The following is a 27983-nucleotide window of genomic DNA, read 5'->3' as shown; positions in this document are numbered from 1 at the left end:
GGAAGGGACCTTAAAGATCAAATAGTTCCAAGCCCCCTGCCATGGGCAGGGACACCTCCCACTAAACCAGGCTGCTCAAAGCCCCATCCAGCCTAGCCTCAAACACCTTCAGGGATGGGGCATCCACAACTTCTCTGGGCAACCTGTGCCTCACCACCCTCCTATCACTATAATCCCTCATAAAGAGTCCTTCCCCATCCCTCCTGTAGGCTTTATATCTCTGGTATTTCTGAGAAGAATCTGCCTTTGTCTTCTAAGATTCCCCTTCCCTGCTAGCGTAAGACTTATGTCAATTCTACTCTTATTCTCTGTTTTCCAGGCTGAATAAATACAGCTCTCAGTTTCTGCTTGCGTATTTTACGCTCTAGTCTCATAACCATCTGAGTGACCCTGTTGCTGGACTCCACAGTTTTTCGATCTCTCTGTTGTTGGGAGTCTGTCTATTGGGAGCCCAAAATGGGGCACTGTATTCTGGATCCAGCCTCACCAGTGTTGAGTAGAGGGCTAGCTGTGCTCTTGCTAATGCGGCCCAGTATTTGATTTGCCTTTGTTGTTGCAGGGGTGTACTGCTGACTCATGGCCCTCTTTGTCCATCAGGACCCCGTGCCCGTTTCTGCAGTGTGGCTCCCCAGGCACGCAGTACCTAGCCAGTACTGTTGCATGGGGTCGGTCTGTTCCAGTCTCTGCATTTGCCTTTGTTAAACCCATTTCAGCCCATTTCTCCAGCCTGTTGAATTCCTTCTGAACAGTATTCCTGTCCTCTGGCGTATTGAACACTCACCCTAGCTTGGGGCAGTCTGTCAACTTGCTGAGGGCACATTGTGTTTCATGGTTCTGGGTGTTGATGAAGATGCTACGGTGTTGGCCCCAAATTAAACCCTCTGAACTGGGCACCAGTTACTATGAAAAGTTGACCATTACCCATTGAGTCTGATGGCCCAGGCATTTTTTTACTCAACTTACAGTGTATGGCAGTTTTTTACTCAATTTATAGTGTATGGAAGACTGGCTTTGTAATTACTTTTTTTTTAATTTTTTTTATATTTAAAGTAAGTCTTAGAAAATGTTCTGTTGCATTATATTTTTAAACCTGCATAAGCTGGAAAAAGTATTTTTGGCAAGAAGTTGTAGAGTGGCATATATTGCAACCAGGGAACATCCTGCAAGTGTGAAAACAACGTACAGAATTTAACCTTACTGTAGTTATTAGATCTGCTTTCAGTGAAGACAATTTTATTTCAATGGCAGCACGTTCATTTTGTGCTGTTTATGTGAATGTGCTGAGGTATTTGAGAAGGGAGGATTTTTAAGTTTCAAAGCATACACATGAACCTCACCGCCTGGCATGCAGTGTATGTGAGAAGAGGAATAATCTGTTCCCTCTGCTGGCAGTTCCTCTCAGCAACATGGCTGAAATCACACAGATTATCTGTGTTAACTTCATCAGCAGCGTCACTGCCTTTACCTTCTTCTCTAAATTTTTCTTCTCTTCTTGATGGCACTGAGTGCACTGCTGGATTTCAGTAACTGCCTTTTTTGCAGAGATCACTTCCCTGATACCTAATTTTTTCAATCTTCTGATACATTGCATCGGAGAAGGTAATTTCTGGAGACACGTATGGTTTGTATCAGTTTTAAACCCATGGTGGCGCGAGGCTGTTTATACGTATAAGTAATAGGAGTTTTGTTTAAGTGTTAACTCTTCATTGGAATTCAGTGGCATTGAGCTCAGTTTTGTTTCCAGTTTTGGACCTGCCAAGATGTCTTTTCTTCTTGGGTAAAAACAAAATACCAAAATGGGAATGTCAGCACCAGCAGAGCATCTAAAAAGATTGCTGGCAAGCCGAGATTTGCTACTGCCAGAACCTCCCAGACTGCAGTGACTTGTCCAATGGTGGGATCACCCACATTGTTACCAGCCCTTTATATCTTGACTATGAGCAGTTGCCAGAAAAGCTGGGATGTTCCAGCCACTTTGTGAATGGATGGCTTTGTTGGAGTAGCACAAGGAGTTTCAGTAAAGTGGAGGAAGTCTCAGTCTCTGCCTTTTCCCTGTGTGTCCTTTCCCCCATCTGCATTCTCTCTCTAATACCAGATACCTTGATTACTTAACAGCTAATGGTACATGCTAGACTTGTGTGATACACTTTGATCCTAAAAACCTGCAGTTTCCTTTGACGTGCGTTTCCTTCTGCTCTCGATACTGAAGTACCCTCTGTATCTTCAGTTCAGAATCTTTTGTTCTCTGTGAGAAAGCTAATCTGTAAGATACCACCACTGAATGACTTCCCTAAAAAGATACAGGTGTGCCCCTTTGTAACTTGGGTATTCCAGTACTTCGTCTTGGCTGTGATGTACAGATATACAGTACTTGATGTGCTTGTGAGAAATATGAGCTTTTAGTTGTGGAGTGTCTAGACTTTTGGATAACTTTTGAGTTAATCTGGATGCCACAGGGATAGTAATTATCTCTTGCTTCTTTGGTGAAATCTTTGTGATCTGCTAAATAATTGAAGCTATGTTTGAGAATCTCCTAGCAAAAAGGGAAGGATGTTTTCAGTACCCTAATAGAAAAGTTTTACATCTGTCTAAAAATACCAGAGCCACTCTGCAACTCTATAACACTTCTTACAGGAGGGGATCATTTTCCCATCCACGGCCCCCTCTTGCCCAGATATGAGTTCAGTTTATGTTATCCATTTATGTTATGTGCCTGTGGAAGACGATGCCAGTGATAACAGTATTAACTGTTCAGAAGGAGGTAAGAGGAATGCTTATGCTAAAACAGGGCTTTTTGTATGTACTGCTAAAGTACAGCTTGGAAGGGACCTCTGGAGGTTGCCTAGTCCTCTGTCCTGAGGTGGGTTGGTTGGAGCCACCTGGAATTGGCTGTGTTCACAGAGACCCCGGGCAGCTCCCCCAACACAAAAACTTGAACACCTACACCCAGTACAATGTCCTGTCTGCCCATTTCTCTACCCTGTTGAGGTCCCTCTGGATGGCAGCACAAGCATCTGGTGTATCAGCCACTCCTCCCAACTTTGTATTGGCTGTGAAGTTGCTGAGAGGGCACTGTGCCCTTAATAAAGGGCTTAAACAGTACTGGCCTCAGTATTGACCCATTGGTGCTGCACTAGTGAGTGGCCTCCAGCTGGACTTTGTGCCGCTGGTCACAACCCAGCAGTTCATCCAGTTTCAGTCTACCTCACTGTCCGTTTATCTAGTCCGTACTTCATCAGTTTGTTTGTGTGGATGTTATGGTAGACAGTGTTGAAAGCCTGGCTAGAGATGGGATAAACAACATCTCAGCTCATCATCCTCTGAGCCGATGATGTCATTGCAGAAGGCCGGCGGATTGATCAGGCATGATTTCCCATTCCCCTTGGCATGCATATTCCCAGACTATTAACTTGCATATAAAGAACACATCTTAAAGTGCAGAAGTTATGCCTGCACGCTCTCTCAGAAGAGAGCTGTTCTCTTCTAGAAAGTAGTAGTTTCCTTCCTCTTGATTTTTTGAGCATTTTAATTTTTTTTGACAACTAGACATAAATACTACTACATGTTGTTACAAAATATGCTTTAGGACTAAAAGCAAAGGTATCATTTTGAATGTATGAAATGTATAGTTATAACAACATGAATTTATACAAGAGCATAATTTCTCCCTGTAAAAAAATTGCACTATTAGATATTAAGTTATATCCTGTCACAAGTAATACTGTTGGTTATCCATCCATAATGTCATGGGAAAGATTCTGTGAAGACTGGTTAGGGAATAGCTGGTGGACCAGAAAGCTTTTTGGAAATAATCAGTGCATTTCTGGGATTTATTTTTTTATTATTTTTTTTTTACATAAAGAACTCATCAAATGTCTTCATTAATCTTACTGTTAACTCTTTTACTAATAAAAATTAGTGATCTTACCGTATTCTGATTCTGCTTTGATTTTTATTCTTTTCAGGGAAATTGCTGGTATATGAGTCCTAACATGTAGCTTTTGCATTATTTATAGATCTAGATAATTTGAGTTTTCTGTATAGTACAGAGAAAAGACAGAGAGAGGTTAGGAAGAATTCTCGTTGTTTGTTAAGCTTGTTGAAATTAAAAAAAAAAAAACTTACTGTCAAATTCAGTAAGTTTCACTTTTTCTCATGCAGAGCAGTTGTATCTGAGGGTTTTCTTCTGTTTGTGAAGTTCTGAAGAGAAGTTTGCTGACACAGAAATAGGCTGATGGAAGGGTGACAGATTGTAACTGACTTTTGAAGTGTCTTTGAAGGCAAATAAAACAGCTTCTCTATCTTTCATCTTTCCTGAGATGAGGCTGCCTGTTAAGAACCTGTGTTGCCCAGGGCAGGAATGATGCCTGTATTGGTATGCTGTCAGACGAAAGTGTGGTATAGAACTTGGCTATTTTTTCCAAGCCTTCAGCAAGAAATCTTGCCGTTACTTTGAATCAGTGTGCATGTTTTAATGGCCATTGTGGTGCCTGGGGTAAATTTGTTTGTTTATTAATTTATAAACTGCGACTGAGTTACTTCAAGATCTAAAGGTGTAACAGGCTGTATTAGAGATGTCTGTAGTGGGCAAAGCTTTTTTTTGGTAGCCATTTTTTAATGTCTGAAATTTTTGTTCAGTTTGTGGATTTTTTTATCTGTTATGCGACAGGATTTAATATCATATTCTCCATTTTTATTGTAAGATCACCACGTGGTTTGAAAACCAATGCTTCCCACTGGCAATTAAAAAATGGAAACAATGTTCTTCTGCAGTTTTGGGCATTTTATTGTTGGTTTATGTGCGTGATTTGCATCACTTTCCAATGCATCACTTTCCTATCATTTTAATTTCAGAATGGCCAGACTCCACTCATGTTGGCTGCTGAGCAAGGCAATTTAGAAATTGTCCAGGAGCTTCTCAAGAAAGGAGCTAATTGCAACTTGGAAGATGCAGTAAGTATTAGTGCTTTATGTGATGGTGCTTAACAATAGAGGAAGAAAAAATTTCAAGAGGCAGGCAAAGAAAAGGCATTTAGGTGAGTGTTGAAGGGGGGAAAAAAAGAAGTTGGAAAATGATGACGTATAAGAGAAATTTTATCCAAAATTGCTTGGCTCTTTATCCCTCTGTTAAGATTCCTTGTAAAGAATAGGGATATTTAAGATGTTTTAAATGTGTGAGAGTCTGCTGAATGCTGCTGCTGTTTCTCTGGGAAATTGGTAATAGGAAGCTATAATAATAGGGCTTTCAATAGTTGACATGGAAAGACAGACGGAATAGAGAAATAGAGCATTAAAGACTGGTCCAAGTGATGTTGTGGTATGTTGGTTTTGTTTGGTTTTTTTCTTGATTTTTGGTGTTTTTCAATAAATATTGAGGGAGAATTTAGGTTAAAGGATTATTGCAGGTGAAAGCCATAACACTGACAAAGAAGGATTTCAAATTTATGAATTGTCTTCCTGCCTTTGTGACAGAGGTTGCCTCTAGGTGAAAGATGCCCAGAAATAAGACAGAGGTGTTGTTAAAAAGTTCTGAAAGGTATTTCATATTCCAATGAAGAGTGATAAACAGGAAAAAGGATGTTGCTTGTGTGTTTTTGTTTTTTTTTCTTCTACACTTAGTTTATTTATAGCAGTGTAGATATCCAGGAGAGGTGTAGTATGAAACCTGCCTTTAAAAAAAAAAAAAGGCAACTGTGTCTATTTTTTGAGACGTTTTATTACATCTGCCGCAAATGCTACAGTTTCTATTCTTATGGGAGGAACAGTTACCATATAAACTGTTGCTATATTTGTATCATATAGCACAGAAAAGAGTAGTCCCCACCTGGACACAGTTTGAACAGTGGATGGAAGATAAGTGTGATGCAAGAGGAAATGTATCTCCTGAAGTGATTGTAAATCTAAGAAGCTGTGGTCCAAATTCCCCTATGTATTAGCCCCTTGGGAGCTGTCATCCACTGTATGTGGAGACAGACCACCACCATTTTCTGGGGTCTTGGTTGCCATCTCATCACCACCCAGCAGTTCTGAATGTCTTGACCTCTTTGTCTAATCCTTTGTAGGTGTTGCTTCCTCCGTAAAATTTTTAAGACGTTAACCTGCAGTGAACTGAGGAGTGGAGAGTGACTATTGAATATCACTTAAAAATGTTTTTTTTTTTCTTTTTTCTAGGATAACTGGACAGCTCTTATTTCAGCTGCTAAAGAAGGACATGCAGCTATTGTAGCAGAGCTACTCAATTATAATGTCAGCTTGGAGCATCGGGATTTGGTATGTGTTGTCCTAGTGTAAAAATAAACTGGGTTCCATCTTTTTTTAAGATTAACAGTTTTGGGAGTTGGGGATTTTCAGTTCTGTAAGACAAATCAAAGATCTTTTATTAAATTATGTACTCCGTGCTGTTAAAATGGAAAATAATATATATTTAAATACTGTTTTTACAGCTGTAAAATAGTTGCTTTAGTGTTAATAAAGGCAACTTGTTTTGCAGGGCAACTTTTTTCCTCTTAATTTGCTTTGGAAAAAAGCTAAACTAAAGAACAGTTTGATTTTGGGGGGGGGGGTGTTTTGTGGGGGAAGGAGGAGTTGATTTTATTTTTTTTTTTGTGGTGCTGGGTTTTTTAAAGTATTCTGGTTAAATAAATATTATCTTTTTCCAGAAGATACTTGTCCGTATTTACTTTTTTGCTGTACGACCGTGACTATTCATATAGCAGTCCTTGTTCTCAGTATCCTGGAATTTTCATTCATCTTGCCAATTTTTTTGTATGGAAAGTGGCGCTATAGTTCAGTCCACCTAAAGAATTACAGAAGTTGCTTACATGATTAATGAAGACGGTTAGGTGCCTCTGAAGAGCTACAGACTTGCCTCCATTGATTGAAGAGGGAATTACATACGGAAAACCACTAGGGGGAGAGTTCAAGTGCTCACTTTAATTGAAGTTACACTCTCTCTGAAGGCTGAGGCATCTTGCGGTGTTCTGCGAATCTAGCTTTTGTTATAACCCAGTAATGGTGAGCACATCCACCTGGTCAGTGGTTGACGTCTGGGCCTGTTTCAGTCTGATCTTTTACTTCCCAAAAAGTGTATTACAAAGAAATAAACAAAAATAGTGCTTATAGTTATCAGAGGCATACTGTTATTTTAAAATTAATTTTGCTTACCTGACCCGTCAAGTGCCTTAGAAAGAGAAACATCATTGTCTACTAGTTTACAAACTGAAATGAACACACTGAATCACAATTCTTTCTATCAAAGTTGCTAAAAATTTGTCTTCGGCAAAGACCATTTAAAAATTTGGTTATCAACTGATTTGCAAGTAAAACAAAAAATATTAGAAATGGTAACAACACAGTCTGTTTAATCAAATCAGATCCGATTGCTACAAAAACATGCTAAGGACAGCCACTCAGCTCATATCCTGGATGCTGCAGTGTCTTTCTCCCACGTAGCCTACAACTGCTTTTTAAAAACTGTTTGTCTAAAGGACAGCAATGGAAGACAAGTCAGGATTTAATGACAGATTTCAAACGAAGGGCATGCATACATTAAATTAACAGATTCAACCTTCAGCACACAGGAGTTTAACTGAGTTACTGGCTAGAGTCACAGCAAGTTCAAAATTTGAACAGTCTTGAACCATTTCCAAAAATTCCAATGGCTTTTTAATAGTTCCAACAATTAGCGGATATATAAAACAGAGACAGACCTCTCCAGCAGAAGATGCAGCCTGAAGTTAATTGCTCTTTTTAATCCCTTAAGAGGATGTATGATTTGCTGCTTCAAGAAAAAAGGAGCAAGTCTTTACATAGTTACTGTATGAAAGCCAGGTGTCTGTTACACAAATAAAAAATAAACCCTTCAAGTTCACTGATTTGGATTCTAGATTTTTGGTTTAAGGTAGTTTGTTCTTCTTGGTTTGTTTGCCCAGTGATCAGGTTTGTATGCACTTCAAGTCTGAATTGTGTGTTTACTGCAAATTCAGGAATGTTTAGGACACGATATTCTCTTAAGTGTTGCATTCAGCAGGAAATTAGTATTTTCAATTGTGTGCTTATTAGAGAAGTATGATTACAAGGTTGCATGGTCAGTCCTCATTACGTTTTGGACTTGCAAAACAGTCTTAGGACAAATAGAAAATAAAATTAAAGTCACTGATTAGGTTTCTAAAGAATATTTTATGGTGTGTTTACGTTTCTTTGAATTGTGCTTGCCAGGGAGGATGGACTGCCCTGATGTGGGCATCATATAAAGGCCGTACCGAAGTAGCTAAACTGCTGCTTGAGAAAGGAGCAAATCCAAACATCACAGGAATGGTAAGTTTTAGTCTTAAACATGTCCCCCTCTCCCCCCAAAATGTTTAAAGGCCTGAATTGTACACTCATCTTATTATCTTGATTAAACATTTTGCATTTTTTGCAATATAATGTTAATCACTGTACTTTATTAATTAAGAGATTTCTTTAAAGATCTGCATGACAGCTACTGTTTTTAATTAAATTTTTTTTAAGACAGTCGAATGTGTAACTTTTAATAAGATTCAAATTAGCAGGAGAAGAAATAATAGAAAAGATAAGTAGCATATCAAATGCTACTTGTATAACAGTTGTTATTATTCTGTGTCTGTGTAAGTTAATGGGATAACTAATATGTGCAATTTGGAAACAATAATTTGTTTTAATTGTTTCAAAATAGTTACCAAATGGACTAGATCATATATTTATACACCATACATGTCAGAGAGAATTAAAAAACTAAGATTTTGAGATTTATTTTATAAGCATTTTCTATAAAAGTATAGGTATATTGAAACTTAAATGAACAATTTGTTTTTATGGTCAGCTCTGTGGTGTTTGAGGCCTCAGCAAACAATCAGGGAAGAACACTAGTCACGTTTCTTTCTCATGGTGGATTCCATCTGGTTTGCAGATGCAGCCTCTGACATGACTGATCTGCAGTCCTGGTTACTCAGGGATATTGCCTGGCTGTCTCCTTCTCTCTTAGATTACAAATGTTTATGTTAAGGATGTGAATTTTTAAACCTTGTTTAAGGAGTTACAAACCAAAATTGATTCAGAACAGTAGACATCTTCCTAGACATCATCTAGACAATGTACTGGGCAAGAGTTATTGATACAAAGTTAGATATATTTCTGTATATTCCTTCTTCTAGGGGTTTATCATCTCATGGAGCATTGTGGTCTATATCATTCATGAAAAATAATTAAGATTCTGTTTTTGTTTTTGTTTGTTTGGTTTTTTTTTTTTAATTCTTTAATTCTAAGCAATACAGTGTTTATCCAATTATTTGGGCAGCAGGACGGGGCCACTCAGATATAGTACATCTTTTACTACAACATGGAGCTAAAGTGAACTGCTCTGACAAAGTAAGTTATATTCATGTAATACTTAATTTCTTTAATGCTTGATACATTTCTTGTAAATTTTTATTACAAAAATAAATCTATGAGTTTTTGATTGGAAAAACACCCACTGTTATTTGCCCATATGATTAGAATTAGTGTGCAAATAGGTCATTATACTTGCAATAATTTTTTCCATAGGATGCTGAAGATGGTTGTGAACATTGGTTTCAGTGGAGCGTATTTCTGTTTTCTAAGCTATTGGAAACCTTCCTGTCCTAGGTTGTGTAGAAAAATAATTCTTACAGCTATCTTCTAAAAAGAAAAAGTTAAAATGACTTTTCAAATGCTCGTGTTAATTCACAAGATAACATTATATCTTTGTAAAAGCTAAAGCAATAAAGTATAGGATGAATCCTAGATTGTAGGAGATACTAAATACAGAGGGCAGTATGATAAAAATGTTATAAATATTTTTTCAGTATGGAACCACCCCACTGGTTTGGGCAGCAAGGAAGGGTCATTTGGAGTGTGTGAAATACTTGCTGCAAATGGGAGCTGATGTTGATCAAGAAGGAGCCGTAAGTAACTGTTTGTTGTCTGGTGGTAAGGTGTGGGGACATACATCTGCGTGCCCGGTTTTATTTTATACTACAAATAGCAAGAAATGCATGAAACAATGTTGATGTTTGAGTATATTACTTTCCAGCTATTTGCAAATTGCATGTGAAGATTATACGAACTTCTTTGTGCCTTTTAATAAAAATATGTGTACGTAGGGAGTGGTATTGACAGTTGACACGCTGTTATATAAAGTGTAAATTTTGATGAACATAAATGAATTTAGGTTATTGTTCTCTGAAGGTTAACACTATCAAAATTAATTCAGTACTTAAGCCTGATAGGTCAAACAACTTATTCCTCAGAGCTACTTGAAAAGTAAATCAAACACAACACATCTTTTGAAAATAATAATGGCTGTTATGCCTTCTCAGAATTTGGAAATTTTTAGGTTTCAGGTGAATATTGTTTTTAAATAAAACAGATTTTAATTCTTTTGTTTTATAAAACACTTAAAATGCTTGTAAAAAAAAAAAAATCAGTAAAAGTTAAGTGGAAAATTAGTACCAAATAGCAATTAGGAATTGGTATTCATATGACTGTTTCTGAAGTTTGTGGGCGGCATTGGCAGACATGGGTGCTCTGATAATACTGTATTTCCATATGACAAGAAAATTATTTCACCATGTGACATTCAGGAGTTAGAATAACCCGATCTTAGCTTTACTGTTCGCATTTGAAGTATTCTCTGCTATAGGACTTACTTTATTTCTTCTTTAAAAACAGCATAGCAGTGCACTTGAAAACATACAACTGAAGTAACATTTGGATGGTTAAGAAGTAACATCAGTGAGTGTTCTTCTGTTATTTAAACTGCTGATACCCCCTGTACAATAAAATCTGTTGTTTTTGTTTAAAGAATTCTATGACTGCGCTTATTGTAGCAGTGAAGGGTGGCTATACTGACTCGGTAAAAGAAATACTGAAAAGGAACCCAAATGTAAACTTAACAGATAAAGATGGAAATACAGCTTTGATGATTGCATCAAAGGAGGGGCATACTGAAATTGTGCAGGATCTTCTTGACGCTGGAACTTATGTGAACATTCCTGATAGAGTGAGTAAATTTTCATCATAATTGTAATTTTTGTATATATGTAATAATAATACATACTTAAATACTGGTGTACACAAATTTGTGGGTACGTGATTTCTTTGGCTTTCTAATTTTTCTGCCACCTAGGGGTATTTTTATGTATTGCGATTTTACAAGTATGTTAAGTAGAAAATGTTGCTGTGTGGAGGTAAAGATAAACTACAGAAACTACTCTTTTTCTTTGAGATTCTTGAATTGTGAGTTTCCATATGACATGGAAATGGTTTATGGTTGTATATTTGTTGTATCTGTAACATAAGGCTAATACTGAACTAACTTGCAGGTTTGGGGTGGGGGTTTTGTGTATTAATACAGGCGGTAGTGCTTAGTGGTAGTTAAAATTGTAAAACAATGTATGTTATAAAAAGAATGTGTTTCATTCAGCGTGTACCTTTACCATTTACAATGAAACTTTTTACTAGGAAACTTGTATACATTAGAGGAAGACTTCAGTTCTGGGTTAAGACATGTCAGTGTAACTGTTGAAAGTTGCGCTGTGTACCTGAGCTGCGATTGCATTGTTCAGCAGAGGTGTGCAGGATGGGCAGTGACCAGAGGGTGAATCTGCTTGCTAACCACTTGGGGATTTATTTGCTTGCTTATATACCTGCTTTGGGCTGTCTACAGCGTCCTTTTGATAGTCAGATTTTTCTGAAGTGTCAGAGGCAGACCAAGCACTGCACCCTTGGGGCTGTAAGTGGTTAGATACTTAAGCTTAGGTGCTTCTGTCAAGATCAGTGTTTTAGTTCAGGGGCTGAATGCCTGGTCCCTAAATTGAATTGCTTGGGGTTGCAGAGAAGAGAGGAAAACCTCCTAATATTTGCCTTGCAAATTTAAAAGGATTTTTGCATGCTTTTTACTGTATTTCAAGTTTCAGCTTAGTGCTTTTCTTAGATGGTTATGTACTGAGCTGGTGTTGCATGTGACAACAATTTTGATCTGAGGCACATATCAAAGCAAAACTTTAAATATTTAAGAAAATATATTACAGTCTCCCTTTCCGCCTCTTCTGTCACAAAATTCTACCACTGTCTGCATTCCTATGCTCTTAGGAAGGATAAATTACAGCTTTCAGTACAGCTGACTGTATTCCAAAAATACGTCAAACAATGGGTAGCCTTAGTTTCAGATGCTAGAGTAGATTTTGATAAGGAAAATTTCTTGGTTTGCAGCCAGGTATATGACTCTGGTTGACAGGGGTCTACTACTACCCTGAACTTTCTAGCTGAATTCCACACCTGTGAGACACACTTTTCCCATTCCATCATAAAAGAAGTGTTAGGTAATTTCAGGATTTCATTTTCTGAAATTCTGACATATCCTTAAGTGTGTTAAAATCAGAAGCCTTAAGCAGAATTGTAACTTTTTTTTACGTATCTACAACTCCATTTATCACAGCAAAATATTTATTTCTTTTGATAAATTTGAGATAAAATCAGCCTTTTGCTTCTTTTCTTTATAACAGCATAGTGTATGTAAACAGGATAGCAGTCAAATCTGCACAAAAAAAGGGATAAAATTCTTTAAAATTGTTGAAGATCTTTTGTCAGCTGTGAAACATCTAAAGGAGACAGCCAACATTCTTGTCTGATTGTAAAGAGTTTTTATTACTGTGAGTAATTACTTGTCTGATTGTAAAGAGGTTATTACTGTGAGTGGTTGGTCTTCCTATGAAGACACAGAACAGCTGGATTTTTTTTGTATTCATCATCAATTTGTGCTGTTACATTTTAGGATAGTGGTTTAAGCTGGACTTATTTTCGGGGTGTTTGTTTTGCCATAAATATATATTATTTCATCTCTTTGCAAAAAAAATATAAAAAAGGAGTCCAGAATATTTTCTTTTATACGCTTGTTTTTGCAGAGATAACTATTTTTTTGTATCTTTCATTAAAATGAGTGCAGATTTCTTAATGTAAATAGGCATAATGTATATTTTGAGGCTATGATTTAGTCTGTGTTGCTTTTCTTTTAGCTAAATAGTATTAATTCATCTTCAATATTTTTTCACCATTTTTCTAGAGTGGAGATACAGTGCTGATTGGGGCTGTCAGAGGAGGTCACGTTGAAATTGTGAGGGCCCTTCTCCATAAATATGCTGATATAGATATCAGAGGTCAGGTAAGTACAACAATGTACATGTTAGAGAATTTTGAATACTAAACAATTATATTATGTTTCTAAAAGCCAGGTCTTTAAAAACTTGCTCAGTCTACTCTCTAGGAAACTGGGATTCCCATCAGACATTAAAAATACATCAAGTTACTGTGCAGTTTTTAAGATAGAAGACATATGTAATCGTAACGACTTGTTAAGCAGCATTTTTTTTCGGTTAATTTACATAATGGTTGAAAAGCAGAACATGTAAATTGAACTTATTTCATCTGCACTATTGAACAAATTTAAAATAATGAAATACTTAAACTCCCGCTTAATATTATTATTTTAATACTTAATATTTTAATTTTAATATCAATATATTAAAATCCACCTTAGATCATATCCGTTGTCAGTGCAGTTCTGTCACTATGCTTGATTGGTTCTTGTCTCCTTCGTTAACTTCCTTTCTCACATTAAGCAGTGTTGTCAGTGATTTCCATGTTTTCAGCCTACCCCTTCTTTCTTTTTTTGTCCTTTGATTAAGGTATTGTTTTTATTCTTCTACTGAAAGCTCTCTTACTCAGCAAGATACTTGTTTTTATCGTTAGATTCAACTTGCTTTCTTTTGCTTGAAGCTATTCAAATCACTCTGCTTGCAGGCACATATGTTCTGCAAATTTGGACACAAAACTAACTAGTTGCTGTGAGCTGCAAAGATTCAGTACCTGCTGTTGATACAGAGCCTCTCTGAGAGGCCAAGGAGCTTTTAGTTTGGAGAAGTAGTAGTGTAGTCTTCTAACCTGCCGTTGGAAACTGGGAATTGTGTGTCTCAGCTCCATGCTGACATGGATCTGTAAATCTGGAGCTTTTCAACGTCTTGATGTGACCAAGGCAATACAGAAGCAGCAAGAGGACCCAGCCTCCTTGGAGATGAGGAAGCTTGTGACTTCTGGCAGTGGGAGGCTGTCTGTATGGCCATTTGCAGTGGTTCATCTAGTGAATGTATTTGTGGCCTTGTTGACACAACAGGAGTGAGAACCATCAGAGGAAGATTCTGGCTGTGCACTTCAGATCTCCAGATAAGGACCAGCAGTCTCAAAATTGGTGATGAGTGCTGGTGTTTAGCAACCCCTCTGCTGTTCGGCCCTGCAGCATCTGTCTGCTAGGCAGACCTGTTCTGGGGAGATATTCTGTCTGCCCAAATCCATGATGTTCCAGAAAGATTGCTGAGTCTTGTCCAGCCTTCCAGCAACTGTGTTCCTTGCTGCTCATTCATTCATACAGACACTAGTCAGGGGAGACGTTGAGCAGATAAAACGTGACTACAGGGCTCTGGGAGTGAGTGTTGGGGCAGTGGGGGTCTCGTGGTGTTCTCAGCCCTTTAGGTAAGGAGGAAGGGCCCAGCTGTGAGCAACTGGCAGACCAGTGTCTGGCTGTGCAGCTGATGATGCTAGTGAGGAGTCAGCTTCCTCAGGCTGGTGTGTTGCTGGAAGCCACCTGAGTGAAGGACAGAGGACACAAAACCCAGGTGATCAGAGAGGAAAGAAATCTTACTGACCAGGCTTGTGAAACTGTTGAGAAAGGCTTTAAACTCAGTTTGCTGTGAAGCCCATGAGTGAGAGAGGAAGAGCTGCAAATGAAAGAAGCAAGCAAAGGAGAAGGCTGCAAGGGGAACGTTGGCATTCTTGCTTAGAAGCAGGTGTACGTTCAGAGGCTTTTCTTAAATGTCTCTACACAAGTGTGCATCAAATGGAAAGAGTCATGGTGAGAGTCACTAGGCTACAAAAAGATGCAGGCGTGGAGACGTCCTGAGATAGCACATTGCCGGGAAAAAACCCGAAAACCCAGATGATACAAGCAGATTTGCAACTATCAACTATTCCCCCTGCTTCAGTGATGCAGTGTATGGCTGATCTGCATTCTGGTACTTTGTGTTGACTTTCAAATCCATCTACTTTTACAGCTTTCCAGCTTGTATGGCCTGTTTTTAGGCCAGCCGACCAATTCAATGGTTTTATTAGACTATACTGTAAAATTGAGAACAAAATGGAAATTAGTTTTTTAAAAGGCCTGGAAATGGTCAGCACTTCCATGTTCAAATAGAAGAGAAATCTTTTTTTTTTTTTTTAAAAAAAAAAAAAAGGCTGCAGAGAAACATGACTTGCATAATTGCATAATAGGGGTAAAGAAGGCAACACTCTGGAAAAAGTTGTTTTCTTTCATTAGAAAACTTGTATATTTGAGTTACAAACAAATACTCATATGTAGTTTTGGAAACTGTTTCAAGACAGGCTAAATCTACTTGGATTGTTAAAGCTCTTTTTTGGCACAGGTTTTTAAAATAGATTTGTGTTCTCTAGCCAGATTTCCATTCCTGCTCCAGAGTTCTACTGGTGTGCCCGTTAGATTTGGTAGCATTTCCCCTAGCTGTGAGCTGTGCTAGAACTTGCTGTATTGTGTGCTGTTTTCAATATAGTGATTGTACTTTATATATAGTTTTTGAAATTAATCCAACTGAGTGAAAGTACTGACAACATTTAATACTCTTTTTTTGCAGGATAATAAAACTGCTTTATACTGGGCAGTTGAGAAAGGAAATGCTACAATGGTGAGGGATATCTTGCAATGCAACCCTGATACTGAAACATGTACAAAGGTAATGATTACAATTTTAATTGAATTGCTTTGTTTAACATGTGTTCTCAACCCCTATGTGATGTTAAGACCATAATACCAAATTCGGTTTTTGTGAAGTGTCGATACCCTGCATGCTGTAAAATAAAAAAATAATTTCTTCTGAAACACGGAATTTATTTTTATCAATGGTAACATCCCTTTAGTTGATAAACATCACCTTCTACTAAAACTCAATAGTAGGGAAAGTGTGGATGGTTTACCTCAGCATCATTGACATGACCAGCAATAAGGAGTAGAGAGCAGGTGCTACTGGAAACTGAGGAAAATAGGTTTCTGATATTACTAAGAATGAAAGTTTAGACCACAGTTTACTGCATGTGCAGGAATAAAAAAAATAGGGGAAGTAGTATGTACAGCAGTGAATTGCCTCTTCTATGAGTCTCTTTTCAAACATCTTGTATTATATCTGAATCTTGTTTTCTGTTTGACACTGTTATTAACAGAAATGTATTTTGTTCTGTGGTTCTAACCAATGTGGAATACAGGGTCTGTGATACTTTTGCAATAATGTATGTACTGAAATGTTGTTATTCACACAGTAACATATTTAAATAAAAATTCTCTTAAAAGTTTGGGACTTAATTTGTTACCCTATCACTAGTTTTTGCTTGGTTTTGAGTATACAGAAAAGATCTTTTTATTAAGCCTTTATTTTTTCCTTTTAGGACGGAGAAACACCGCTTATAAAGGCAACCAAGATGAGAAATATTGAAATAGTGGAGCTTCTTTTGGATAAAGGAGCTAAGGTCTCTGCTGTAGACAAGGTAAAGACTATTTGTTTGTTTACTTTAGTATGTTTAATCATTTTAGTTTTGAAGCAGAATTTTGTAGTGAACTGTCAAGGCTAATACAGAAAGAAAGCTTCCCATATGCTTAATAATTAAGTAGACTGTAACGCTTAAATACTTAGTCTCCCATATGCTTAATAATTAAATAGATCAGAATACTTAAATATAAATTAATTCCCAACATTAATATAATGAATTTTTTTTGTTTGTATTAGGGTGCTTTTAGTAATATTAAAAAAAAAAAAAATTCCAGGTCAGGAATAAAAATTTCACAGATAGGAATACTAATTCTTAATACACTTGAAAAAAGAGCATAGAGAATGGTTGTTATTTGTCACTGATGTTTGGTTTTGATTAGTAGACTTTAAACCAGGCAATGCCAAGGACAAATACAATGGTTTGTTGCTGTCCTCTTATGCATTACCTACTTTGATTTTAAACCTTTTAAATACAGGAGCATTTATTTGATACTTTTTTAACCTCTTAGTATTATATTTAGGGCCAATATGTAATAACGTCGATTTCATGTGTAAGGAAACTTCTACAGGAAAGTTTTTTGGAGAAATCTGAGCAGACATTGAAATAATTCTAACAAGCAGTACCTCTTGTTCCAAACCAGTCTCTGAATTTGATAGTAGACACTTGTTTCTAAATAGAGACTATGGTTTTCATGAACCGCAAGATATTGTTATAAACATTCAAGAAAGAAGATAGTGCCTTAGATTTAGCTGTCTTTTCTGAAACTTTTGTACTGCTTTTTCAAGGGGAAAAAATGCTTGCTGTAAGGTATTAATGCTGTTGAGAATACCTTGAGATGTATTTCAAGTAAATAATGCATCCAAAATGATGTGGAACATATGGTCTGTTCATAATCTTAGGAATTTATGTTAGATATTACTAGTTTTTCACTTAATTGCAGAAAGGAGATACTCCACTTCATATCGCCATTCGTGGAAGAAGCCGTAAACTTGCTGAATTACTCTTAAGAAATCCAAAAGATGGTAGATTGCTTTATAGACCCAACAAAACAGGAGAAACACCTTACAATATTGACTGTAGCCACCAGAAGAGTATCTTAACACAGATATTCGGAGCCAGTAAGTATAAGTATTTAATTTTATATTTTTTTAATCACTTGTATATTGAGAATTGAGTTTATTCAACTCTATATTGAAATGTGAAAAACCATTTAGTTTTTTTAGTATTCCAACTAATGGCAGAGCTTTAAAAAAATCCCTTGCAAAAAGTTCATCATTCTAAAAGCTTAACATAAATCAGATGTACCTTGTATTTTTGACTTTTGACATTGGATACTGTGCAACTTCTGTTGATTGTTTTGTTTTTACTTAGGTCTTGCTTGTGTAGGAATTAATTTCTTTAACTTGCTGTGATTTGTGGTTTTGTTTGTCTCTCTTGTGGTAAGCTGTAATGACCTTTATAATTATGTAACATTCATGTGGATGGTTTAAAATTCCTTTGAACAAGAATGTAGGAGTATATATACAAATATAGGTGAACCGGTCATGATTTTATGTATGAAAGTTGTCATATTGAAGAGATTTCTTAAAGCAAAGTTCTGTAACATAGTATTCATATTACAGGACACTTGTCTCCCACGGAATCTGACGGTGACATGCTGGGTTACGATCTGTACAGCAGTGCTTTGGCTGATATTCTGAGTGAACCAACCATGCAGCCACCTATCTGCGTAGGCTTATATGCACAGTGGGGAAGTGGAAAATCCTTCCTGCTCAAGAAACTTGAAGGTAAAATTTGATTTAGCCTTTTCTGTAGGTTCAAATTTATCTATGAAAAGCATCACAAGGGAGCTGCCAGTTTTTGCGACAGCCGTTGGTCCATTTAATGTTGTATCCAGTCTCTGTTTCTGTAATGAAAGGATTTAAATTTTAGTGTGGTCAGTTCATCCATTGGTTGCTTTGTTAATTTATACAATGTCACGACAGTCTTTAAGTGTTGCTGTCCATTGTCCTCTGGGTTTCCTGCAGCAGTGAATCTACACTTTAGGTACTGCTGAAAATATGGCTGCTGAAATATGCCTTGCTGAGGGTGTTTGTGTGTCAAATCAGGTTCAGACCTCTTTTTGCTGCATGTCATCTTTTTGCTGTGTGTCATCTTTTTTCATTTTTTTTTTTTTAAGAATAAATTCCAGACTATTAATATTGTTTCTCTGTAGTATATTTTCTCTGCATCTAGTTTTCTTCCTCTGCCCCCTTATTTACTTTGAGCTTTTTGAACTTTCTGAAATGACAGAAGAAAGCAAATACAGCATATGAAGAGTGTCAATGCTTTTCACAGTGGAAATAGGCGTCTTATTTACAGTTTTGGTTTTTTTCTAACAAAGGATGTTTTTCTGAGACGTTTCAGTATGATTCAAAGTTCTTTCTGCTATTTCTGTGTTTTTAAAAGCTTCTATATTAGTCAAAATGGGGTCTCTGCGTTCATTTTGTTCAACTGATGCCCCATGTCATAAACAAAAAGTGGTGTGCATTTTTGACTCTGATGTTTATTGTTGATGAGATATTACTTTTTTAGAACACTTTGCCATCATAAAATATGTTTTAAACTTTTGAAGGAGAATAGAAAATGGCACGGCTTTTAATATGCCTGCAAACATATGAAATCTGCAGCAGACAGTGCAAGTATTATTACTTAAATGGTTTCATACATTGCATGCATGAAAACTTAGGGTTTTGCATTAACATTTGAAGAATTCAAGCATCATTGTCTTTTTTTTTTTGATGAATAATAGGGAAAAGTTATGAAGTCTACTAAAAAAAGTGTTTCTTTTCAAAGATGACCATTATAATACCTTCTTTGCTTTCTGTTCTAGAGTGATTTAACATGTTAACTCGTTTTGTCTTTTTGTTTTAGATGAAATGAAGACTTTTGCCGGACAGCAGATCGAACCTCTGTTTCAGTTCTCCTGGCTTATTGTATTCCTCACACTTTTGCTGTGTGGAGGTTTGGGTTTATTGCTTGCTTTCACAGTGGATGCAAAGCTTGGAATAGCGGTGTCACTCAGCTTATTAGCAGTTCTCTACATTTTCTTTAGTAAGTCTTATTTTATATGAAGTTTGTGAAGGTTTTAATCTATTTTTGGAATGCAGTATTGTTTTGTAGACAAGCTTTGTGATTCAGAAAAAATACTAAATATTTTTGCAGAAAATAGGACCCTTTTGCACCCTTTCCTCGTGTTTTGCATGTAATTTGTGAAAGGGCACTCCTGAAAAGAAAGAAGAATTTTGTTTATTAACTTTATTATTTTACTCTTAGGATTCTCATTTTTAGCCATAACCATTAAAAATTCATTCAATTCCTTTTACGCAACTCCATGCTTTAGCTGTTCAAATTTCATGGTTCTTTCAGCTGTAAACATTGACTAAAATATAGCCAAAACATCTTTTTTTTATTATTTCTTAATATTTTAGCTGTAATTTACTTTGGTGGCCGAAGAGAAGGTGAGAGCTGGAACTGGGCCTGGGTGTTAAGTGCAAGATTGGCAAGACATATTGGATATTTAGAGTTACTTCTCAAACTCATGTTTGTGAACCCGCCGGAATTACCAGAGCAGACCACTAAAGCTTTACCTGTCAGGTTAGTTATTTCGTTTATTTACTCTTGAATTAATAATTCAGGTTCACTCTGATATTTTTCAGACTGTGCATGTTTGTCTTCCTATGAAAAGCTGTTGAAATTCCTGTTTGAAAAACAGTAACCCTAGAAGATCATGTAGCTAAATTTTTCATTCTGAAGAAGACGATAGTGTTTTTGAGAAAAACTCTCTGCCAAAGTCAGTAAAAGTTACTGCTTTCTAGTATTCGGGGTTTTGACTATCATACTAATAAAAATTTGTAGAAGACAAAATAAGAATTCGGTTTTCAGGCACAGCTTACTGTTTCACTGATTACTTTTGTTAACTAATTGTTTTGTGGGTTTTTTTTAATTTCCCCTTAAGTAGAGCATCAGACTGCTCAAAGCTTCCAGTGTACCTGAAAGCAAGGAAATTTATGCCATGTGTTTTATAGTTTTGTTTAGTCTTATTGTTTAGAGACTTGTATTTTAGTCTCATGGTGCTTTTATGTGATCTTGTTCTGTTTTGTTTTGTTGTTTGGTTTTTGTTTTTTTAATCCTCCATAAATATTTGCAAATAGCTTGGAATGCAATTTTAGAAATACTTGTCAATGTTATGTTTTGCATCATGAAGATATTTTTATGTTTTTACTGCCATCTGAGGTGCCGTTTTCATCTTTTTAAGAAATCAAATTTTAGAATAGGAAGTGGGGCAAAGAAGAGTTTGATAACGGGAGAAGAAACAAACACTTCAATGCTATGTAGTGTTTAAAAAAAAAAAAGTATTTAAGTGTTTTACATTTTGTGCCACTTGAAAAGACTTAGCTTCAGAGACGCAGGAAGATTTTTCGTTTTGGTTGCTAGAAAATATCTAAAGCTTTCTGAAGTATACAAAATATGTGGATTTTTCTCTTTCAGATTTTTGTTTACGGACTACAATAGACTGTCCAGTGTAGGTGGAGAAACGTCATTGGCTGAGATGATTGCTACCCTCTCTGATGCATGTGAAAGGGAATTTGGTTTCTTAGCAACAAGGCTATTTCGAGTTTTCAAGACAGAAGATACACAAGGTTTTTATTACCTGAATGACATTTCCGATTATTCCATTTCAGTGCACTACTATCAGGGTTCCGTTTTTCACATTATAAGCTCTTTTTAGAAACTGTTGTAGCCATGCAGCAATTCGTACAGAAGGGGAAACTCTTTGCATTGTTTTGGAGAAAAAAATGGCCTGTTTTCTTTGCTTATCTTGATTTTATTAATAGAATATCTCCTGTGAAGTATAGTTTTCAGAGGTGTCAATGGAAATGCATATTTATATTGCATCCTTTTAGATGCAGCATGGTATTTTTCCATAGCAATTGAGTCATTGTGTCTGATTCAGATAAAGGGAAAAGTATACTTTTGTGTACTGCTAAAAGAAGTTTCTATTTGATTTATTAGATTTTAATTCAGAGCTTTTATGAGTGACCACTGCTTATACTGGGAAATAATAAACGTGTAGAACATGTCGATCCAAAACTATAAATTGCTGTGATCAGCACTGGTAAGATAGGATGAAATATTCCTACTTGATCCAAATGGAACAAACTATTTTCTGCTGTCCCATTTTTAGATTTCTGAAGAGAATTTGCAGAACAGAGTATGATATTGTGAAGAAAGGGAATTCTTGAGTCATAGAGGATTTATTTCTACTTTGAGTTCAGTTTCAGTCAGTTACTTCTCATTTCATTTTGACCTTGACTGCAAATTGAGGAATCGGTTAGATGCTGTCTCCGCTTACAAAGTGAAACGTTTAGACTCTCCTGTTGTGCAGAGGGTGGAAAAAACATGCTATTGTGCTGAACACCACTTACTCTTCTTTGTTATTTCTCAAATTCACTGAATGTTCTTTAGGAAAGCGGTATGTGGATTTTTTCACCCTTATTTCCATATTAAACGTTCTGCAGTTCTTCTCCTTAACCTCTGTGAAACGGCTTTCATGATGCTGTAATTTCTCCCAAAGTTGACTTGAGAGTGGCAGTGTAGTACTTTCATTTGTAATCTTATATTTCTCTTGTATTCCTTGGCTCTGTTGCCTTCCTGTGGTCTTCCTATTTATCTAATTGTTTTTTTTTTTATTTTATTTTCCATTTTTGATGATCTTGCACATCTTCTCCTTGTCTCCAGATGTTTATAGGTCTAGGGTCATAGGTTTTTTCTCTCTGGGTGTTCACAGAAATTGCATATTGGTTTCTTCTTAGTCTCCTGTAAGATACAGAGACAGGAGATAATTTTTTCTATGTCTGTAAACTCGCAAACAGGCCCATGCAACTGACATTTCATTGTTGATGATTCCTAAGTCTGTCTCTAATCCTGTTCTATCTCTTTCTAGCTAGAGGAAGCTTAAAGCCCTACTTCAAGATGTCTAGAACTGAATGTAATTATAACTCAGCTGTTATTCTTCTCTTCTTGCCACTCACTCCTGTCACTATGCATTTCTGTTGCTTTGTCCTGCATCACAATCCGATCTGTCACATATGTCCAGCTCATATCCCAGTCTAGGATATCATATGTGGGCTGTGTATAAACCTTTGATATTCTTTCCGTGTAGCAAACTTAAAATTTGATTTTTTCCATTCCAGTTCAAATATTGATTTTTAGCTGTTATTTTTTTTTTATCAGATTATTGCTATATTCCGTTCTTTGTTATCAACAAATGTGTACAGAAGATGTGAACCTTCTAGATGTGCACATCACTAGATGTGTCCACGTCCTCAAGGCGGAGGCTGCTACTTTGGAAAAAAGCTATTTCTTTGATCACTACTTCAGCTGTGCTAACCTCCAACTGCAATATTTCTTCGTCTCTTCCTTATCAATCCAACTGAAGTCAGGAGGTCTCTATTCTTTACTGAGGCCCTTGTGATCTATCCAAACCTTCCATCTGCTGTCCTCCCTTGTTTGTGTATGCTTTAGCATGGAAGAAAGGATAGTCTCAGGTTGTAGCTTGCAATTTTGATTTAGTTCTCCAGTGGCACCATTAGTACTAGGTAATGTATCGTGTTTCTGTTTAAAACCGATAATTACCTTACTGTTTTCCTAGGATTTACTTGTATGAATACACTTTACTGAGATACGTCACAAAGGGGATGAAACCACTGATATGAAATCTGTTTAATAAAGATCATTTCCATCCAGTGTGGATTTCTTGAAACAATGGAAATAAATTGAAGATTAAAGGAATATTTCCATAATTTATAAGAATTTTGGCAAATTTAGACAATTTTTTTCACGTGTTTGTGACTGGGTGGTAACCCTGCGGTAACCTTCTGTGCAAGTTAGTGTTTTATGAGAAGTATGCAAGTTAATAGATTTTGTACTCACCTGTAATTACATTTTTACATTCATTTTAACAACAAATACTTGTTTCCTAGGTAAAAAGAAATGGAAGAAAACTTGCTGTCTCCCTTCCTTTGTGATTTTCCTGTTCATACTGTCTTGCGTTGTTTCTGCAATTGCCCTGCTGGCTATTTTTAATGTAGAACCAGCCAACATGACAGTAAATGTTATTCTTATATCAGTTACCTGTGTTGTTGGTTTGGCCTTTATCTTGAATTGTCGCACATGGTGGCAAGTCATGGATTCAGTTTTGAATTCTCAAAGAAAACGTCTTCACAACGCTGCCTCCAAGCTTCACAAGTTGAAAAGCGAGGGGTTCATGAAGGTAAGCATTTATATGAATCGACCATTAAAAGAATTGAAACAAAAACCCAAACCTGTAGCCTTCTCAAGAAGGGGCACCATTTATTTAATCGGGCCAAGTCTCGCAACATTAGAATGAACCTTGGTGAGTTTTTACTGAAGGGAATACTTCTGTTCCACTGGTAATTATGCTTTGTCTTCGTACAAGATCTGTCTGCCCAAGCAGGAATGTTAGGTTTTGATTAAGTTTTCAGTTTCTAATTTTATTTTTGCTGGGAGGAAGGTACTAGGAAGACAATTGTTCTAAATGATCAGTAGTTAGTAAAACCTTACTTTAGATCATAGGATTAGAAAGAATAACCTTTAAAATATTCTAAAGGTGAAAAAACAAGCCTAACGTTGGCTGTCTGCAAGACCTCTTTACTAAGAAAGGCAGGATAGGACTGAAAGAACATTCAAAAACGGTTCATGTATTTAATGAAAAATGGTAGAAAATACTATTGTTTAGCTGGGTTATATCTAAATTGATAGAAAATGTTCCAGAGAGTTCCTCATATGACTTATGTCATCTTAATGTGCACATTTAAGATATATCTAGTGGTGAATAGATCAGATTTTAATGTCTACCTATTAGTTGCTGAAATTAAGGCAAGTGAATTCCACCTCTGTTTTTACGCTAAGGGTGGTTGTTAAATGTGTAACTTAATTTTGAAAAACTTTATAAATCTTCAGATTGTATATCCTGAATAGGAATGACTGATTTCCTTGACTGGAAGGCAGATAGAAAATTGTAGTGTACGTTTTATGCAAAGCAATTTTTGAGGATTAGCTGAAGCTACAAATACTTTTTTGTTTACTCTTGGAATACTGATTTACAGTGCATAAGTATTACTTTATTTTTAAATAACATTATAATGGATTTTAAATAAGGGTAGTTTGTTACGTTAAAGTGGAATATGGAGTTCTGCTGTGCATTTTTGTGCAAATAGGAAATTAAAATTTTGGAAGTGACATTTTAGGACTTTGGGTATTTATAAGTGTTTATTTTTGTAATCTTATTGAAGTATTTTTGCGGAAAGTAGCAATCTGCAAAAGGAATTATATGCATTTTTGTGAGTTTTAAGTATTATAGACATGTCTCTTCTTTCTTTACTTTTAATTTTTATAGGTTTTGAAATGTGAGGTGGAACTGATGGCCAAAATGGCAAAAACCATTGACAGCTTCACTCAGAACCAGACAAGGCTTGTTGTAATTATTGATGGATTGGATGCTTGTGAACAGGACAAAGTTTTACAGATGCTTGATACTGTGAGTTGGATCATTTTGTAAAGATGATCTCTGGATTATCTGGGTGAACTCTTCCATAGATGAGCTCAGATACACACGATTATTGTGTATTTTCTGTAGAAAGAAGGCATACAAACAGAGTCTGTGTGTGTAGTCTTTTAACGTTTGTGTAGATTGGCATAATTGTAATACTAAGTGTGATGGGTTTTAAAAGTTGAAAATGAAATCCCAGTAGGGACTGTACATGTTAATACTTGTGAAAAGTTGTGAAATAATCATATGTAAATTATTGAAAATTAATATCCTGTTGAAACAAACTTAGAATGTTTGGAGAATTTTTCATACCTTAGATGAAAAATACTGAAATGCTAAACGTTTGGGGGGGGCTAGGACATTACTGTGTGATCCCTTCTTGGTGATGACTTCACTGTAACTACTACTGTTAATTTGTCAAGTGTGCTTATTTCTAATTGTGGGTAAGTTCCAAACATAAGATATCTCATGTTGAAGAAACTGACATCTCTATATATCTCTTGTCCTCTCAAGTTTATAACTGAAACAGAATGAATATAAAATGTTGAGTCAGATGTTCAAATGATCCACAGTTACTATTATTAACAAGGTGTGCTGTCTGCTTTTTTACAGGTGCGAGTCTTGTTTTCAAAAGGCCCATTTATTGCTATTTTTGCAAGTGACCCACACATAATAATAAAGGCTATTAACCAGAATCTCAACAGTGTTCTACGTGATTCAAACATAAATGGACATGATTACATGAGAAACATAGTCCATTTGCCTGTTTTTCTGAATAGCCGAGGACTTAGTAATGCAAAAAAACTGATGGTAGCTTCGACAACCAACGGGGATATTCCTTATACAGATAATGCAGGTAAGGTTATGCAGGAGAATGATATAACAGTTACAAAACTAATGTTAAAAAAATCTGGTTTTTTTGGAAAAAATTAGTTAAATAATTGTCAGATAATTAGTGTTATTTTATAGATCAGTCAAATGTATACGAATGGAGAAAATGCCTGCCTTTTTGTTTTCTTTTCCAAAGGATTGCATGAAGAGGTTGACAAGAGAGTTTCTCAGAACAGTCTTGGAGACATGACCAAGCTTGGTAGCAAAACTGCTCTCAATAGGCGGGTGAGAAAGACTACTTTTTTTTTTTTTTTTTTTTTTTTTTTTTTTTAGACTGAATGGGGATGCTGGTAATACCTCTTTTTTTCTATTCTTTTCTTTTTTCTTTCATGTTTTTGATGATGTCAACTTGGAAAACTTACCAAACCATCTTATGACGTTAATACAAATGATCCATGTAGGAAAGCTACATTCTTAAATCAGTAGAATGATGCTCTATCAAAGAGGAAGAAGCTTTCTTGCTCCCCAAAATGTTCTTTTCGCAAATACTTAAATTTATCTCTCTGTGAATGCTGAGATGATACAGGATACCGATAGTAGCTATGATCGATGTATGTGTGTTTATTTTGGATTTTTGTGTATAAGCCCAGTATCACTTGATCACAGGATCTTGCAACAAGGGGCAGTAATTGAGCGAATCAAGGAATTTAGGATATTATAGTTCTCGACTTTTACTGCAGCATGTCCACCACGCTTTCTTTCCTGCTTTCTGTTCTGTTTTCCCATCTTTACATAAAATCAGAAAGTGGTTGAATCATGAAGTGGTTGAATAAAAGGTATCTAGGAAGTAGTGAAAAGCAACACACAGTCTGAGGATTCTGAGGCTTTTGAACTCCCATAGGCAGAAACTGGTGGAATTTTGTAGCAGAGAAACCTGATGTTTGCGTTAATTTTAAAATGTGATTAGTAAATGGATGGCATTAACTTTTTGTGGAGACAGTAGGAAACAATGATGGCAATACTGAAATTAGTAACCTTTTTTTACAAAGTATCTCACTGTGTCAGTATTTTGCTCCCTCAGAAATGGCATGGAAGTAAAACGTGTAACTCTTGACAGTTCTTGGCTTATGCGGAAGTCATGTTCAACTGTTATACAGCTAAATCAGACTTAAATTCTGGTAAATATTTTCATGGTATTTCATGTCGGCTTCTCAGACATATTCACAAAGGTTCTAACTTTATAATCAAGTAAAACAAATATTTCAAATACATAAAAGTTTTTGATACCAATCAGTATTCCTTGCTTCCTTTGTATCATTATCAGGATACTTACCGAAGGCGCCAGATGCAACGTACCATTACCCGCCAAATGTCTTTTGATTTGACCAAGCTGTTGGTTACAGAGGATTGGTTCAGTGATATCAGTCCTCAGACCATGAGAAGATTGCTGAATATTGTTTCAGTAACAGGTAAGTGTGTCATGTTTGTGTACTGTAAACACTATTGTGTTGTGGTTGCTGGTAGTTACACTCAGACGTTTTGGTGTGAAAACTAAATTTAACAAGTCAGTCTGCGTGTTGATTTTGAAAATCCTTCTGAAGCAAACTCTTCAAGCAAAGATTGTAGACTATTCTATGTAGACTTAAAAAATATTTGTTGTTTCATTGACTTCAGTTGAGAGGTAAATTATTCTAGTCTATATTTTTGGGAAGTCTTATATTTTTTAAATTTTGAAGTGGGATAATAAAATACATTTTTCAGTTTCTAATACTCTAATGTGAACAAAGCTCGTGGTGCTGGTACCTTAAAAGGTAAACTGCGAGGCAAAACCAGGTATGTATCCTTTTCACTCTTGCAAGGGATATTTGAAGTCCTTTTTCCCTAAATGGTTGTC

General features: G+C 36.1%; 1 protein-coding gene across 4 annotated transcripts in view; it reads left to right on the top strand.

Annotated features, from left to right (window-relative positions):
* Positions 1-27983, top strand: part of KIDINS220 (kinase D interacting substrate 220) — an 82233-nt gene that overhangs the window by 9101 nt on the left and 45149 nt on the right. For all 4 annotated transcript variants that reach the window (XM_074581792.1, XM_074581791.1, XM_074581790.1 and 1 more), the window contains exons 3-21: positions 4855-4953; positions 6172-6270; positions 8218-8316; positions 9286-9387; positions 9846-9944; positions 10844-11041; positions 13103-13201; positions 15738-15836; positions 16543-16641; positions 17585-17762; positions 18267-18431; positions 19558-19737; positions 20115-20280; positions 21175-21326; positions 23670-23959; positions 25106-25246; positions 25871-26114; positions 26286-26374; positions 27414-27558. In XM_074581792.1, coding sequence (XP_074437893.1) covers positions 4855-4953; positions 6172-6270; positions 8218-8316; positions 9286-9387; positions 9846-9944; positions 10844-11041; positions 13103-13201; positions 15738-15836; positions 16543-16641; positions 17585-17762; positions 18267-18431; positions 19558-19737; positions 20115-20280; positions 21175-21326; positions 23670-23959; positions 25106-25246; positions 25871-26114; positions 26286-26374; positions 27414-27558 — 2743 coding nt within the window. The remainder of the gene's footprint in view (positions 1-4854; positions 4954-6171; positions 6271-8217; positions 8317-9285; positions 9388-9845; positions 9945-10843; positions 11042-13102; positions 13202-15737; positions 15837-16542; positions 16642-17584; positions 17763-18266; positions 18432-19557; positions 19738-20114; positions 20281-21174; positions 21327-23669; positions 23960-25105; positions 25247-25870; positions 26115-26285; positions 26375-27413; positions 27559-27983) is intronic.

The sequence above is a fragment of the Larus michahellis genome, chromosome 3 (genome assembly GCF_964199755.1).
Source record: "Larus michahellis chromosome 3, bLarMic1.1, whole genome shotgun sequence".
Taxonomy (NCBI): Eukaryota; Metazoa; Chordata; class Aves; order Charadriiformes; family Laridae; genus Larus; species Larus michahellis.
The sequence above is the reverse complement of the archived record's forward strand: the minus strand, read 5'-3'. Positions and strand labels throughout refer to the sequence as shown.